This window comes from Phycodurus eques, chromosome 2 (genome assembly GCF_024500275.1).
Source record: "Phycodurus eques isolate BA_2022a chromosome 2, UOR_Pequ_1.1, whole genome shotgun sequence".
Classification (NCBI taxonomy): Eukaryota; Metazoa; Chordata; class Actinopteri; order Syngnathiformes; family Syngnathidae; genus Phycodurus; species Phycodurus eques.
Window position 1 is genome coordinate 31406487 of NC_084526.1, and position 14907 is coordinate 31421393.

The 14907-nt window shown below is 41.8% G+C and overlaps 1 protein-coding gene across 2 annotated transcripts in view; it reads left to right on the forward strand.

The window, feature by feature from the left end:
* luzp2 (leucine zipper protein 2) overlaps positions 1-14907 on the forward strand; it is a 195020-nt gene that overhangs the window by 159795 nt on the left and 20318 nt on the right. For both annotated transcript variants that reach the window (XM_061702713.1, XM_061702722.1), the window contains exons 7-9: positions 583-645; positions 12751-12825; positions 13808-13969. In XM_061702713.1, coding sequence (XP_061558697.1) covers positions 583-645; positions 12751-12825; positions 13808-13969 — 300 coding nt within the window. The remainder of the gene's footprint in view (positions 1-582; positions 646-12750; positions 12826-13807; positions 13970-14907) is intronic.

A 14907-nucleotide genomic window follows, 5' to 3' on the forward strand; every position in this document is an offset into this window, starting at 1 on the left:
GAGCTGAGAAGGAAAAACAGTCATTCACCCAATAGCATCATATGAAAATACTTTATCCTAAACGATGACTAGGACAGAGGCCTTGGGGTCTTTGCTCAGCCCCATGTTGCTTCTCATGTCACAAACAGCTTTTATGATGGCTTGGTCACGGTACACAAGCAGCAACGAAAAGTCAGCCACAGCAGCACAGCCGGGTTGGTCTGTGTTAGATCTGGCAGCAAATAACGGGTTGGTATTTGAATGTTTTGCTTACTGATTACAGGCAACAGCTGGTTGTCACCAAGGAACCTTCATACCTGAGGTGGTGGCAGCACTGTATGTGTGGTGCGTGTGATAATTTGGCAGTGAACATGAAGCCAGCACATGGCTGCACCACTGTTTGGTTTGTCTTTGCAGTTCAGTGAAGCGGAGATTTTATATTTTCCTTCTCACAGTGAGGCTGTTCTTTTAGCTAGAGCTTTTGCCCTGGGAACACTCACTAAGGAGCCTTCTGCTGCAGTTGTCAGAATCCTTCTACGTGATCTAAAACCAATTTCACAATTTGAATGAGCTAACACTTATTTTCTTATCTTTCTCTTGCAGTCCAAAAAAATCCAGGCTCAACTGAAAGAATTGCGGTATGGGAAAAAGGATTTAATTTTTAAGGTAAGCTCACACTGAAGGGTGGTTCACTTTAAAGCACCTCCACACCAGAGCTAAAGAAGTATTTGAGACCACCATGGAACTATAGTTCCATTACAGGCAATACCCCAATTAATTTAGTTACCAATTACAAAATCCCTCCTAACGAGGTAGTCAATTGCACAGTCAATTGTCCAGACCACAATCTGCATCTTGTTGTCCCTTGTTTATTCCTATAATATCCATGCCATCCTTTTCAGTTGTAGCTTGTATGTTGATAGGTTCTCATGAGTTGCTCTTTAAGATGCAAAAGACCATGAATTATTATTGAACAGGAAGTACATATTACTGAATGTCATAATGGGGCTCCTACAAAATTGCTAAAATTAAGTAATGTCATTGACACTATCATTTTCATAAAATGAACATGTACAAAATTAGTGTCAATTCTCCTGACACAATACATTAATGCACTTTGATTAACATTATATTCCAACATGTAAATTGTGTTAGATCTGAGGATTCATTATATTTTAGTATTTATTGGAAAAATCATAGGTCACCCCTCGATACCACTTGTCCTTATGACTAAACTTTGGGAGAGAGGCAGGATACACCTAATAATGGTCGTCAATCAATGTGCAGGTCACATATAGACAAACAATCGTTCACACTAAAATTCACAGTTGTGGACAATTTAGTTTTTCAATTAACCTGACATGCAAGTTTTTATGTGGGAGAAATCCGAAAATGATATTTAGTGGAACCTCGTTTTTTTTTGTGTGTGCCCTAATTTTTCTATGATTCAGTGTTCAGGAAATTTTTGCGACAATTTTTGCCCACGCCCCCCAAAAAAATAGTGACTTGGCCATTCATTTTCCGAAATCCATCTTCTTCCATCGGAAGCATTTCGTAAGTTGTGTAAAAAAGGTTCAACAGACAGCATATTCCACAGTGTGAGTTTTTTATTTTTTTATTTTTTAAATTTATTTATTTATTTATTTATTTTTCTTAATAACTGTGGGCAAAAACACTGTCGCAACATCGGTGTAACACATCCTGTTGAAAGTCAGACCTTATATTATACTATAAAACTATAAAAGTAATCAGTATAATAACAGTTTCACCATACTTTCTTTGTCCCTAATGTCGCTTATTTAGCAGTCAAACTAAATGAAAAAAACAACATTTGAAGGTAACTGCTAAATAAGCCACCAAAGAAAGTGTTTGACTCTGTTATTACACTGATGTGCTTTTATTTTGAAGGATTTAGTGATGGGCACAGCAGTTCTTTTGAGTGTCCTGAATCATTTGAATCAGTTCTTTAAAAAGATTAGTTCAGAAGATTCTTTCACCGAATCGTTTCGTTCATTTTCACAAAATCATTCAAGTGCTTCCTCATTCAGTTAATGATCCATCCCTGAGATTCACGTTCGCTGAACATGTTCACCGAAGGACTATGCGTTTAATGTTTAATGTATTATTATTATTATGAAATAAAAAGCTTTAATAATCGCATCAGAGACACAGAGGGAATGATATGTATGTGTACATATATACATTTATTATTAATTTACATTTATTTTAAATGTGTGTGCTTGTTTTCATATGCTTGACTGACTCAACATTAGGTGTTAGCTTGGAGAAACAGCTGCTAGTGAAAGCTATCCCCGCAAGGACGTCAGGACCCACAAAAAACAAAAATAGCATACTGTGAAGAAATCAGTCCAATTTTGCAGGCCATAATTTTTTCTAGTGTCACACACTAATCATCTACTAAACTCAAAGCACCCGCACAGGTTTCCCCAGGTGTCATTAAATTGCTTCAGTTTGGTTCAATTGTCTCAGTTGGGTTCAATATCGGGAAGACTGGAGACTTGACAACTGGCCAGAAAACCATCATTGATACCCTCCATAGGATGGGTAAGCCACAAAAAGATCATAGCTAAGGAGCCTGGCTGTTCACATAGTGCTGTGTCCAAGCATATCAATGGAAAGTCTAGTGGAAGGACAAAATGTGGCAAGAGAAGATGCACCAGCAAAAGAGATGGCCGTGGGCTTCAACGGATTATCAAACAGAGACGATTCAAGAATCTGGCAGATATCCAGAAAGAGTGGAATGAGGTGGGAGTCACAGCTTCAAAAACCACCACAGTCAGACATGGGCTACAACTGTCGGGGTCCTCGGGTCAAGCCACTTCTGAGCCTGAGCCAACGTAGGAAGTGTCTCAACTGGGCAAAGGAGATGAAGGACTGGACTGTTGGCCAGTGGTCCAAGTTCCTCTTTTCCGATGAAAGTAAAGTGTGCCTTTCATTTGGAGGAAGACGGGTGAAGAACAGAACCCAATGCTGCTTGAGGTCCAGTGTGAAATATCCACAGTCAGTCATGATTTGGGGTGCGATGTCCACTGCAGGTGTTGGTAAACTCTGCTTTCTTAAATCCAAGGTCACAGCAACAGTCTACCAGAATGTTTTAGAGGACTTCATGATTCCTTCTGCTCAGGATCTGTATGGAGATGCAGATTACATCTTCCAGCAGGACCTGGCCCCTGCCCAGACCACCAGAAGCACCAAAACCTAGTTTAATGCCCATGCCATCACAGTGCTGGACTGGCCACCCAACTCGCCGGATCTAAACCCCATTGAGAATCTATGGGGTATTATCAAGAGGAAAATGAGGGGCACCAGACCCAAAAACAAAGAAGAACTGACAGCAAGCATCAAGGAAATCTGGGCTTCCATAAATCCCAGGCAATGCCAGAGGCTGATTGCCTCAATGCCACAGTGCATCAAGGCAGTGATTAAAGTAAAGGGATTCCCAACCAAGTATTGAAGATTAACGTATCGTTTTGAAAGTACCAAATTTTTATTGATTTAATGTGACCCAAATTTCTTTTTTTTTTTCGACAAAAACTGAGAAGTAAATGATTTCTTCACAGTATTCGAATTTTTTGAATTCCTGATTTTGTGGGTTTTATGAGCTGGAAGCCCAAATTATGTAAAAATAAACAAATAAATAATTGTACTTGTTTAGGCCCTGAATCTATAATTTATTAAAGTTTAACTTTTTGAATGGAGTTCAAATGTTTTGGAAAGTATCTGTAGTTTAATTTGAAACCCATTAAAAATAAAATAAGTCAAGTCAAGTTTATGTGTAGTCACTGATGGTGTATTGGTACACTCGCCTGACTTTGGTGCGGGCAGCGTGGGTTCAGTTCCCACTCAGTGACGGTGTGAATGTGAGTACGAATGGTTGTCCGCGTCTCTATGTGCCCTGCGACTGACTGGCGACCAGTTCAGGGTGTAGTCCGCCTTTCACCCGAAGTCAGCTGGGATAGGCTCCAGCGCCCTGTGACCCTAACCAGGATAAGCGGTGTTGAAAATGGATGGATGGATGAATGGAAGTTTATGTGTGTAGCCCTTAATCACAAAAGAGTCTCAAAGGGCTTCATAGGCTCACAGATGGCAAAGATTGACGACATCCCCCATATTATTGGCTGACCTTTGGTAGCTCTATCACAGTCACCGCAGTGACCGCAATAAACACAACACCCAGGCAGGTTCGTCTTCACTTGTTCACTCTGTTATTATCGAAAAACCGTAAGAGCAACAGCCCTTCCTAGCGCTGCAAAAATGAAGAGCCTTTACTGTGTAAGTCCTCATTCAACTTTACCCCGAGGCTACCTCTCCACTGGCTTTCAAAAGTAAGTGGCTTGATATAGTCGTATGCCTCATCTCGCGAAATGGCTTGTACCCCGCTGACCCCACACCTCCATAATGGACAGACACAAAAATGTGGAGCTTTGAGTCACTAACCCTGAAAGTCAGCATTTATGGGTCAGTCACCCTGTTCCTGCATTCCTCAGAGGACTATCTGCTGATGATGCACGAAGCAATGGCTGTAATGGCTCTCTATCATGCAACACAGTCACATGCATGCGAACGCGCACACGTTCTTCTGTTGCCCTTTAGAAGTAATACTGAGAGCAGGCTGCAAATTTTTGTGCTTGTTCGCCAATCCACTCTGGACTTGTTATTTAGCAGATCGTGTTTGCACTGTTTCATCTGACATACTGAGCAACATTTTCTGTCTGTATTATCTGCTGTGATCAGCTGTAAACACATTGTGTACTTTCCCTTCTGCAGTATCATATTAAAATACTCTGCCAGTATTCTGACAGCAAAAATATAAAATGTCACAGGCTCCTTTTGAAATATGGCAATTTAATGTTTTGTTTTTTTTTCTCGTCACCATCAGCATTATTCAAAGGACATTACTGTAGTACCACTGAATATGTCTGCTTTGTATTTGCCGTGGCAATATATTCTACAATATTCCACACTGATGTAAACCCTCAGACAAAAATAAATACATTTTTCAGAGGTGAGCCCTGCCTATGTCTGTCACGGTATGACTCATGCATCAGGCCAAACATAAACATAATTGTAATTGACCCGGTGAGTCGTGAACGTAATTGTCGTCATTAACATGATGATTTTGTGCGCTGAAATCTGCCTTATAATGAGGTGAATTTTGCAAATATTCAATGTTTCCCTATTGTGACTCAATACCCATAGGGGTACTATAATACTGTATAAAAGGGTATTCAAACAAATACATTGCGTCTACTATTTGTTGGCTTTGCCGACCTTGGCTGTTTCAAGCATGGTGCATGTTTCATTTCACAATGCCAGTAAAAGAAACCTAATAAAAGATAATGATTCAAAGTAGACCACAAAGGTCAGTTTTAGTTTTACACCATCTGCATGCAAATTATCACAATTTGTTCCATCGTAATGGGAAAGCCATTAATAATGGGATTCTTTTTGCTGTTGTGTTGATGGGCTTTTTGTGTGAAATAAATGCCCTTTGTGTTTATTATTCAGTTCAGGGACTGAACATGAGTAATGATAATAATTATGGGTCTTGTGGGTCTTCTTATATGACACACAATACGAAACATTGCACTGTAATACAGTGTAGAGCACAGGTGTCAAACGCAAGCCCCGGGGGCCATATCCGGCCCGCCACATGATTTTATGTGGCCCGCAAAGGCAAAATCATGTGTGTCAACTTCCATGATTCTTGTTAAAATCTGTACCAAAATTTCAAATTGTCATATATCATAAATGATAACATTGAGATATTGTAAGCATTTTTGTGTTACCAAACATTCATAATAGTTGAAAACCCCATTACCCTTGATTTCTGATTCCAAAACTAGTTCATACATTCCGTGTGTAAATATGATGAGGCGATTAAAGATTTTTATGGTTTCACAGTCATAACGGCCCTCTGAGGGAAACCGTAACCACAGTGTGGCCCGCGACAAAAATTTGTTTGACACCCCTGGACTGTAGAGTATAATACTGTATTTCTCAAAGAGACATAATACCTTTACATCATGTACTATGTACCTGTATATGGTAAAACAGCAAGTTTGCCAACTATTAATTCACTGGTTGCTAGTTTAAGACTTTAAATTCTTGTTCTTGCCAAGTATGTCAAAAACACACAAGGAATATGTCTCCGGTAGTTGGAGCCACTCTAGTACGACAACAGACAGTCAATTGACAGAGAATACTTTTGACATTATAGAGACAAAAAAAAATAAGAAAAAAAAGGTTGCCAGTAATGTGGTAATGGCGGTACAATTATTATTATTTTTTGACAATTGTGCAAAAAGATGGAGAGTCCTCTAGCAATTAGAGCAGTTTGAAATGACAAATTTAACAATAGTCCGATGCAATGACCATTGTGCAAAGGGTGCCGAGACTTCAAGAAATGTATGCAGTTTAAAGTGACGAGTAGTGCGATAATCTGGGACAATGTCGATTGTGCAAATGTTGCAGATGCTACTAAGGCACGAGTGGCCAGTATTGGTCAACAACAGATATGCAAATAGTGCAGCGTGGAGAGACTACTACAGTGAGTGCACGAGTAATGTATAAAACACAGAAATGTGACAACAAAGTCAAAACAAAAAATTGGCACCATGTTGCATTGGAATTGTAAGTTAACTGTTTAAGAAGTTAATGGCAAGAGGGAAGAAGCTGTTGGAATGTCTTCTTGTTTTAGTTTGCATTGTTCAGTAGAGCCTAACTGAGGGAAGGAGCTGGAAGAGGTGGTGACCAGGATGTGGAGGGTCCAAGAGGATTTTGCACGCTCTTGTCTTAGTTCTGGCAGCGTGCAAGTCCTCGAGGGTGGGTAAGGGGGTACCGATAACATTTTCAGCAGTTTTGATTGTCCGTTGCAGTCGGAGTTTGTCCTTTTTTGTAGCAGCACCAAACCAGACTGTGATGTAAGAACACAGGACTATGTCGATGACTGCTGTGTAGAATTGCCTCAACAGCTCCTGTGGCAGGCCGTGCTTCCTCAGAAGCCGCAGGAAGTACATCCCCTGCTGGGCCTTTTTGAGGATGGAGTTGATGTTGATCTCCCACTTCAGGTACTGAGAGAATGTAATTCCCAGGAACTTGAAGGTCTCAACGGTTGACACAGGGTAGTTGGACAGCGTGAGGGGCAGCTGTGGTGAAGGATGCCTCCTTAAGTCCACGATCATCTCTCCAGTCTTGAACGTGTTCAGCTCCAGGTTGTGTCGGCCGCACCACAGGTTCAGCTAAACGTGTCCTTTTCAAATCTGCAATATAAGGTGTTCAAATCGTCAGAGAGTCTTTTATTGTTCTCAGCTTGGGGGGTTGGTCGCTTGTAATTGGTTAGCGACTGTAATGCATGCCAGACTGATTTAGAGTCATGAGCGGTAAACTGTTTTTCTAACTTTACTGCATAGTTCCTCTTTGCAATGTTAATTTCTTTAGTCAGCTGGTTTCTAGTGCGATTATACAGGGCCCTATCCCCACTTCGATATGCGTCCTCTTTAGCCTGGCGAAGTTGCTTACGTTTGGCAGTGTTTGTTGTTATTGAACGTGCAAAATGACTTTGTTAGTACACACGCCTCTTCACAGAAACTGATATAGGATGTGACAGTGTCCGTATATTCATCCAGGCTGTCAGCTGAATTTTCAAGGACACTCTAGTCTGTGCAATCTAGACAGCGTTGAAGTTCTATCTTTGCTTCATTGGTCCACTTTTTCACTCTTTTCACCGTAGGCTTTGCACATTTAAGTTCTTGTCTGTATGTTGGTATTAAGTGAATTAAGCAGTGATCAGACAAGCCCAGAGCTGTAAGAGGTATGGCACGGTATGCGTTATTTAGCGTAGTATAGCAGTGGTCTTAAAAGTTATTTTCCCTGGTAGGACAGTCGATGTGCTCCTTATATTTAGGGAGTTCGTGGTTGAGTTTAGCTTTGTTAAAGTCCCCAAGAATAATGAGGGGTGAGTCTGGGTGTTTTTTATTTTTTATTTGGTTTACTTGTTCAGCGAACGTTAGCAGTGCAGCATTCGTGTTACGTTGAGGCGGAATGTAAACAATGTAAACTCATGAGGCGAGTAGAATGGCTTCCAGTTCAAAAACAGAGACTCTAAATCCGGGGTGAAGTGTGTGCTGAGCTCTGTGACGTCAGTACACCATTTTCCGTTGATATAGAAGCATATCCCGCCGCCTTTTGTTTTCCCTGATAACTCCATGACGCAGTCTGTTAATGGCAGGGGAAAAGAGGCTATTTTTAGGTTTTACTGTGCATTATTCGTTAGCACCTACCAGAGGGAAGGAGCTGAAAAAGTTGGAGTCCAAGAGAATTTTGCCTGCTCTTGTCATAGTTTGTGCAGCGTGCAAGTCCTCAAGAGTGGGTAGAGGGGTACCGATGATCCTCTTGGCAGATCTAACTGTCCGTTGCACTCGAATTGTGTCCTTCTTTGTAGCAGCAGCTTCCAGTCTCACCTGCTTTGTCCTGCCTGTCAGGAAGTTGTAGATGGGGCAGATGGTAGTAGAGAGGCTGAGCTGGAAGAACTTGGAGGAGAAAAGTGAGCTGGAAGAACTTGGAGGAGAAAAGTTCAGGGATGAAGCCGTTGAATGCAGAGCTGAAGTCCACGAACAGGATCCTCGCGTAGATCCCTGCCTGGTCCAGGTGTTTCAGAAGAAAATGCATCCCCATGTTGACTGCATCACCAGCGGCAGGGTTCCTGTGACACTCTTCAGGTGGCCCAACATTAAGTGTTGAAAGAACTTCATGGCCACAGATATCAGAATGACAGGTCTGTAGTTATTCAGTCCTGAAATTGCATGTTTCTTGGGGACTGGGATGATGATGGAGTCAAACATAGTGGTGGTAGTTTGATGGTCTTGGCCTGCTTTGCTCCTTCAGGACCTAGATGACAAGCTGTGATTGATGGAAGGATGAATTCTGCTCTTTGCCAGAATATCCTGAAGTAGAATGTTTGGTCATCAGTTTGTGATCTCAAGCTGAAGCACATCTGGGTTCTGCAGCAGGACAATGATCCAAAACACACCAGCAACTCAACTTCTAAAGAAAAAAAATGGTTTTGGAGTAACTTAGTCAAAAGTCCGGCCATTTATGTTTGAAAAGTCTCGAGTCCACTCAAACAATTCTGCAAGGAGGTGTCGGCCAAAATATCTCCACAGGGATGTGAAAGGCTCATTGCCAGTTCAATAAATTTCTGTTGTTTCTGCTGAGGGTGGCCCAAGCAGGTATTTGTTTTAGGGGCAATTACTTTTTTCACACAGGGCCAGGAAGCTATGAAAAAAAAATTTCCCCCCCTTAATAAATAAAATCACCATTTCACTGCTTTTTATGTTTACTTGGGCTATCTTTTTCTGATATTTGCATTTGTTTAATGATTTTAAACGTTCAAGTGGGGAAACTGCACCCTATGGGTGGCACAAGTCAGTGCAAACTGTAGGCCGGTCCCAAGCCCGGATAAATGCAGAGGGTTGCGTCAGGAAGGGCATCCGGCTTAAAACCTTGCCAAACAAATATGAGCGTTCATCCAAAGAATTCCATACCGGATCGGTCGTGGCCCGGGTTAACAACGTCCGCCACCGGCGCCGTCAACCTGCGGGGCGCCGTTGGAAATTCAGCTACTGTGGGTCGAAGTCAAAGAAGAAGAGGAGGTGGAAAGCGGGTTCTTCGGCAGAAAGAGAAGAGGAAAACACAGAGCCTAGAACTGAATGTGGGGACTTTGAATGTTGGGACTATGACAGGAAAATCTCGGGAGTTGGTTGACATGATGATGAGGAGAAAGGTTGATATATTGTGTGTCCAGGAGACCAGGTGGAAAGGCAGTAAGGCTAGAAGTTTAGGGGCAGGGTTTAAATTATTTTACCATGGTGTCGATGGGAAGAGAAATGGAGTCGGGGTTATTTTAAAAGAAGAGTTGGCTAAGAATGTCTTGGAGGTGAAAAGAGTATCAGATCGAGTGATGAGGCTGAAATTTGTAATTGAGGGTGTTATGTGTAATGTGATTAGTGGCTATGCCCCACAGGTAGGATGTGACCTAGAGGTGAAAGAGAAATTCTGGAAGGAGCTAGATGATGTAGTTCTTAGCATCCCAGTCAGAGAGAGAGTCGTAATTGGTGCAGATTGTAATGGACATGTTGGTGAAGGTAATAGGGGTGATGAAGAAGTGATGGGTAAATACGGCATCCAGGAAAGGAACTTGGAGGGACAGATGGTGGTAGACTTTGCAACAAGGATGCAAATGGCTGTAGTGAACACTTTTTTCCAGAAGAGGCACGAACATAGGGTGACCTATAAGAGCGGAGGTAGAAGCACACAGGTGGATTACATCTTGTGCAGACGATGTAATCTGAAAGAGGTTACCAACTGTAAGGTAGTGGTAGGGGAGAGTGTGGCTAGACAGCATAGGATGGTGGTGTGTAAGATGACTCTGGTGGTGGGGAGGAAAATTAGGAAGACAAAGGCAGAGAAGAGAACCATGTGGTGGAAGCTGAGACAGGACGAGTGTTGTGCAGCTTTTCGGGAAGAGGTGATACAGGCTCTCGGTGGACGGCAGGAGCTTCCAGAAGACTGGACCACTGCAGCCAAGGTGATCAGAGAAGCAGGCAGGAGAGTACTTGGTGTATCTTCTGGCAGGAAAGGAGAGAAGGAGACTTGGTGGTGGAACCTCACAGTACAGGAAATCATACAAGGAAAGAGGTTAGCTAAGAAGAAGTGGGACACTGAGAGGACCGAGGAGAGGCGAAAGGAATACATTGAGATGCGACACAGGGCAAAGGTAGAGGTGGCAAAGGCAAAACAAGAGGCATATGATGACATGTATGGCAGGTTGGACACTAAAGAAGGAGAAAAGGATCTATACAGGCTGGCCAGACAGAGGGACAGAGATGGGAAGGATGTGCAGCAGGTTAGGGTGATTAAGGATAGAGATGGAAATATGTTGACTGGTGCCAGCAGTGTGCTTGCTAGATGGAAAGAATACTTCGAGGAGTTGATGAATGAGGAAAATGATAGAGAAGGGAGAGTAGAAGAGGTAAGTGTGGTGGACCAGGAAGTGGCAATGATTAGTAAGGGGGAAGTTAGAAAGGCATTAAAGAGGATGAAAAATGGAAAGGCAGTTGGTCCTGATGACATTCCTGTGGAGGTATGGAAGCATCTAGGAGAGGTGGCTGTGAAGTTTTTGACCAGCTTGTTCAATAGAATTCTAGTGCGTGAGAAGATGCCTGAGGAATGGAGGAAAAGTGTACTGGTGCCCATTTTTAAGAACAAAGGTGATGTGCAGAGCTGTGGCAACTATAGAGGAATAAAGTTGATGAGCCACACAATGAAGTTATGGGAAAGAGTAGTGGAGGATAGACTCAGGACAGAAGTGAGTATTTGCGAGCAACAGTATGGTTTCATGCCTAGAAAGAGTACCACAGATGCATTATTTGCCTTGAGGATGTTGATGGAAAAGTACAGAGAAGGTCAGAAGGAGCTACATTGTGTCTTTGTAGATCTAGAGAAAGCCTATGACAGAGTACCCAGAGAAGAACTGTGGTACTGCATGCGGAAGTCTGGAGTGGCAGAGAAGTATGTTAGAATAATACAGGACATGTACGAGGGCAGCAGAACAGCGGTGAGGTGTGCTGTAGGTGTGACAGAAGAATTTAAGGTGGACGTGGGACTGCATCAGGGATCAGCCCTGAGCCCCTTCCTTTTTGCAGTGGTGATGGATAGGCTGACAGATGAGGTTAGACTGGAATCCCCGTGGACCATGATGTTTGCAGATGACATTGTGATCTGCAGTGAAAGCAGGGAGCAGCTGGAGGAACAGTTAGAGAGATGGAGGCATGCACTGGAAAGAAGAGGAATGAAGATTAGCCGAAGTAAAACAGAATATATGTGCATGAATGAGAGGGCTGGTGGGGGAAGAATGAGGCTACAGGGAGAAGCGATAGCAAGGGTGGAGGACTTTAAATACTTGGGGTCAACCGTCCAGAGCAATGGTGAGTGTGGTCAGGAAGTGAAGAAACGGGTCAAAGCAGGTTGGAACGGGTGGAGGAAGGTGTCAGGTGTGTTATGTGACAGAAGAGTCTCTGCTAGGATGAAGGGCAAAGTTTATAAAACAGTAGTGAGGCCAGCCATGATGTACGGATTAGAGACAGTGGCACTGAAGAGACAACAGGAAGCAGAGCTGGAGGTGGCGGAAATGAAGATGTTGAGGTTCGCTCTTGGAGTGACCAGGTTGGATAAAATTAGAAATGAGCTCATCAGAGGGACAGCCAAGGTTCGATGTTTTGGAGACAAAGTTAGAGAGCGCAGACTTCAATGGTTTGGACACGTCCAGAGGAGAAATAGTGAGTATATTGGAAGAAGGATGATGAGGATGGAGCTGCCAGGCAAGAGAGCTCGAGGAAGACCAAAGAGAAAGTTGATGGATGTCGTGAGGGAAGACATGATGGCAGTTGGTGTTCGAGAGGAGGATGCAGGAGATAGGCTTACATGGAAAAGGATGACGCGCTGTGGCGACCCCTAACGGGACAAGCCGAAAGGAAAAGAAGAAGAAGTGGGGAAACTGCACAACAATGAAAATTTAAGAAGGGGACAAATCCATTTTCACGACTTTGTAAAGTATATGTACTTTAAAAATGAACTAATACCTAAATATAGAGTTTTAGCAGTCCTTCAAGATTTGGCTTAGTCATGATCGTGCTATGGGAAGAAAATTCTGAAAAATTTATTTGATTCAAAGGTCATTTATTTTTGTAGGGGCAGCAGCTAATGGACTTGGAACACAAGTTAACCATAGCCAAGGAAGAATTAGAGAAGACTGCACTTGACAAGGTGAGTACTTTTCATTCTTCAGTAGGGCTTTCTGACTTCCAGGGATTCAATGTGCCGACTGACTAAACTACAACTGCCAACTACACTCTTATTCACTGACATATATGTCACTGACCAGACCAAGGCCTGTCTTTTAAAGCCACACAAATTCAAAATAACATTCTAAAGTGTAGAATGTGATGAGGTTGACCCAAGTGGAGAGAAATAATACCCGCAACTGACATGCATATTTTGTATTGGTATTGGTGTTAAATAATGCAAATCAATTTCTGTCCGATTCATCGATTAATCAATGGGATAATTGGTAATCAACTCCAAAATATTGGATAGCAGCAGTGCTACTGAGATCATTCCACTTGCCACTCAACTGTCGCATAGATTGGATGGATTTTCTCCTCTAGACAAGAGGTTTAAAAAAAAAAAGGGAGGATCAATCGCTGATATAGATCTATTTTAATCACTTCATATATAACCGCTATGCCTTTTTTTTGTTTGAATCCACCACCGCCATTCAGCCAACAGCATTTGAGCAGGAATGTAAACAAGCAAACATGGCAGCGCCCTGAGTCAGCCATGTCTTGTTTAGCTTTTTTTCTCAATAATATATGTAAACCTTTGACTGTTCTTTGTATATAAAGTATATAGAGATGGTGGGGTGTATAGAGAGTAAAAAGAAGACATTTAACCAGTTCTTTAGTAAAGGTGCAGGGAACAAGCTGAATACATTCAGCACAAAAAGTACCTTCAAAAGGTACGTTGTTTTCAAGTGCGAGGGAATGCAATCATTCTTTAAAAAAGAATGACTTTTTTAACAGTCTTTGTTATCGTTACACTTCATTTCTTACTCACATTACTTTGTAGCTCTGTGAAAGTCAATTTAGAGCTTGGCATCTCATAAAATCAATTAATCAAGTGTATGCATGGCAAGAGACATGGAGGGAGTCAAAAATGGTCATCTGCGTGTAATCTCTTTTGGGTTCAGGAATCTCAACTGAAGGCGCTCAAGGACACCGTTCACATCTGCTTCTCAGCTGTCCTGCAAAACCAGCCCAGCAGCAGCCACAGATTTTCCACCTCCCATTGGTACAGATACTCATCACTCATCAACAGCTCCAGAGTCACCTTTCAACAGCCCCATGCCAAGGTAATTCAGTATTTCACTCTGTGCCATCTGATTTATTTATTTTCAAAAGGAAGCACTTTTTTTGTTGTCAAATTTGTCCCAATAATAATTTACCACAGATCTACTGAGGAGTGATTACCAGCTGTCCTTGAACTAAGATATATGAAGAATACCAATGTGTGAAAAGCTATAACAAAGACTAACATTTATTGTCATCCCTGTGAATTGATGGCCCTACCTTTTTTGGGATGGAGGTCAAATTGCTGTCAGAGCTTGTTCTATTCAATTTCAGTCTTCCGATCGCATCTCTTTCCATCGAATTAGCAAGTCACAAGGGGTGATTGCTCAATTGAGCACATTGATATTTCTTTGAAATATGAAGTGCATTATCAATAAAATGTATTAATTTTAGGTTAACACACTGTTAGCAATATAATCCACTACAGTGTTGTGCTATATTAAGGCCATAATTAGTTTTTTTTTTTTACCTGGCCTCAGCTTTGATTTTTAACATCTATATTTCTATCAAACTGTTTACAGCATGTACCTTTTTTTAGGTGATCTTCTTACCATTGTCCATTGATATAACTATGCGTGTGTTTGGGGGTGGGGGGGGGGTACTTGCTTGTTTAGGGAAAGTAAAATATTTAATACCTTATATTCACATCTGACTATGTGCTACAGCTCATGTCCAGTTTTCAAATGTAACTTTGTTATTTAGGTGTGTTTTTGACCACTAATCTGAAAGGAAGAATATTGTGTAGAACATGTTGAATCAAAGCGCTTTGTGTACTTACTTTTTGAACTGCATCAAGGCAACATAAAAAAGACGGGTCTGGGACAGCTGTCAATCAAGTCTGAAGATGAGAAATACAATTTGTAACTAAAAATTATACCCAAAACAGGAAAAAAGAAAAAGAAAGAAATATGAAAAGGAAAAATCCAGTTTAAGGAGTTGC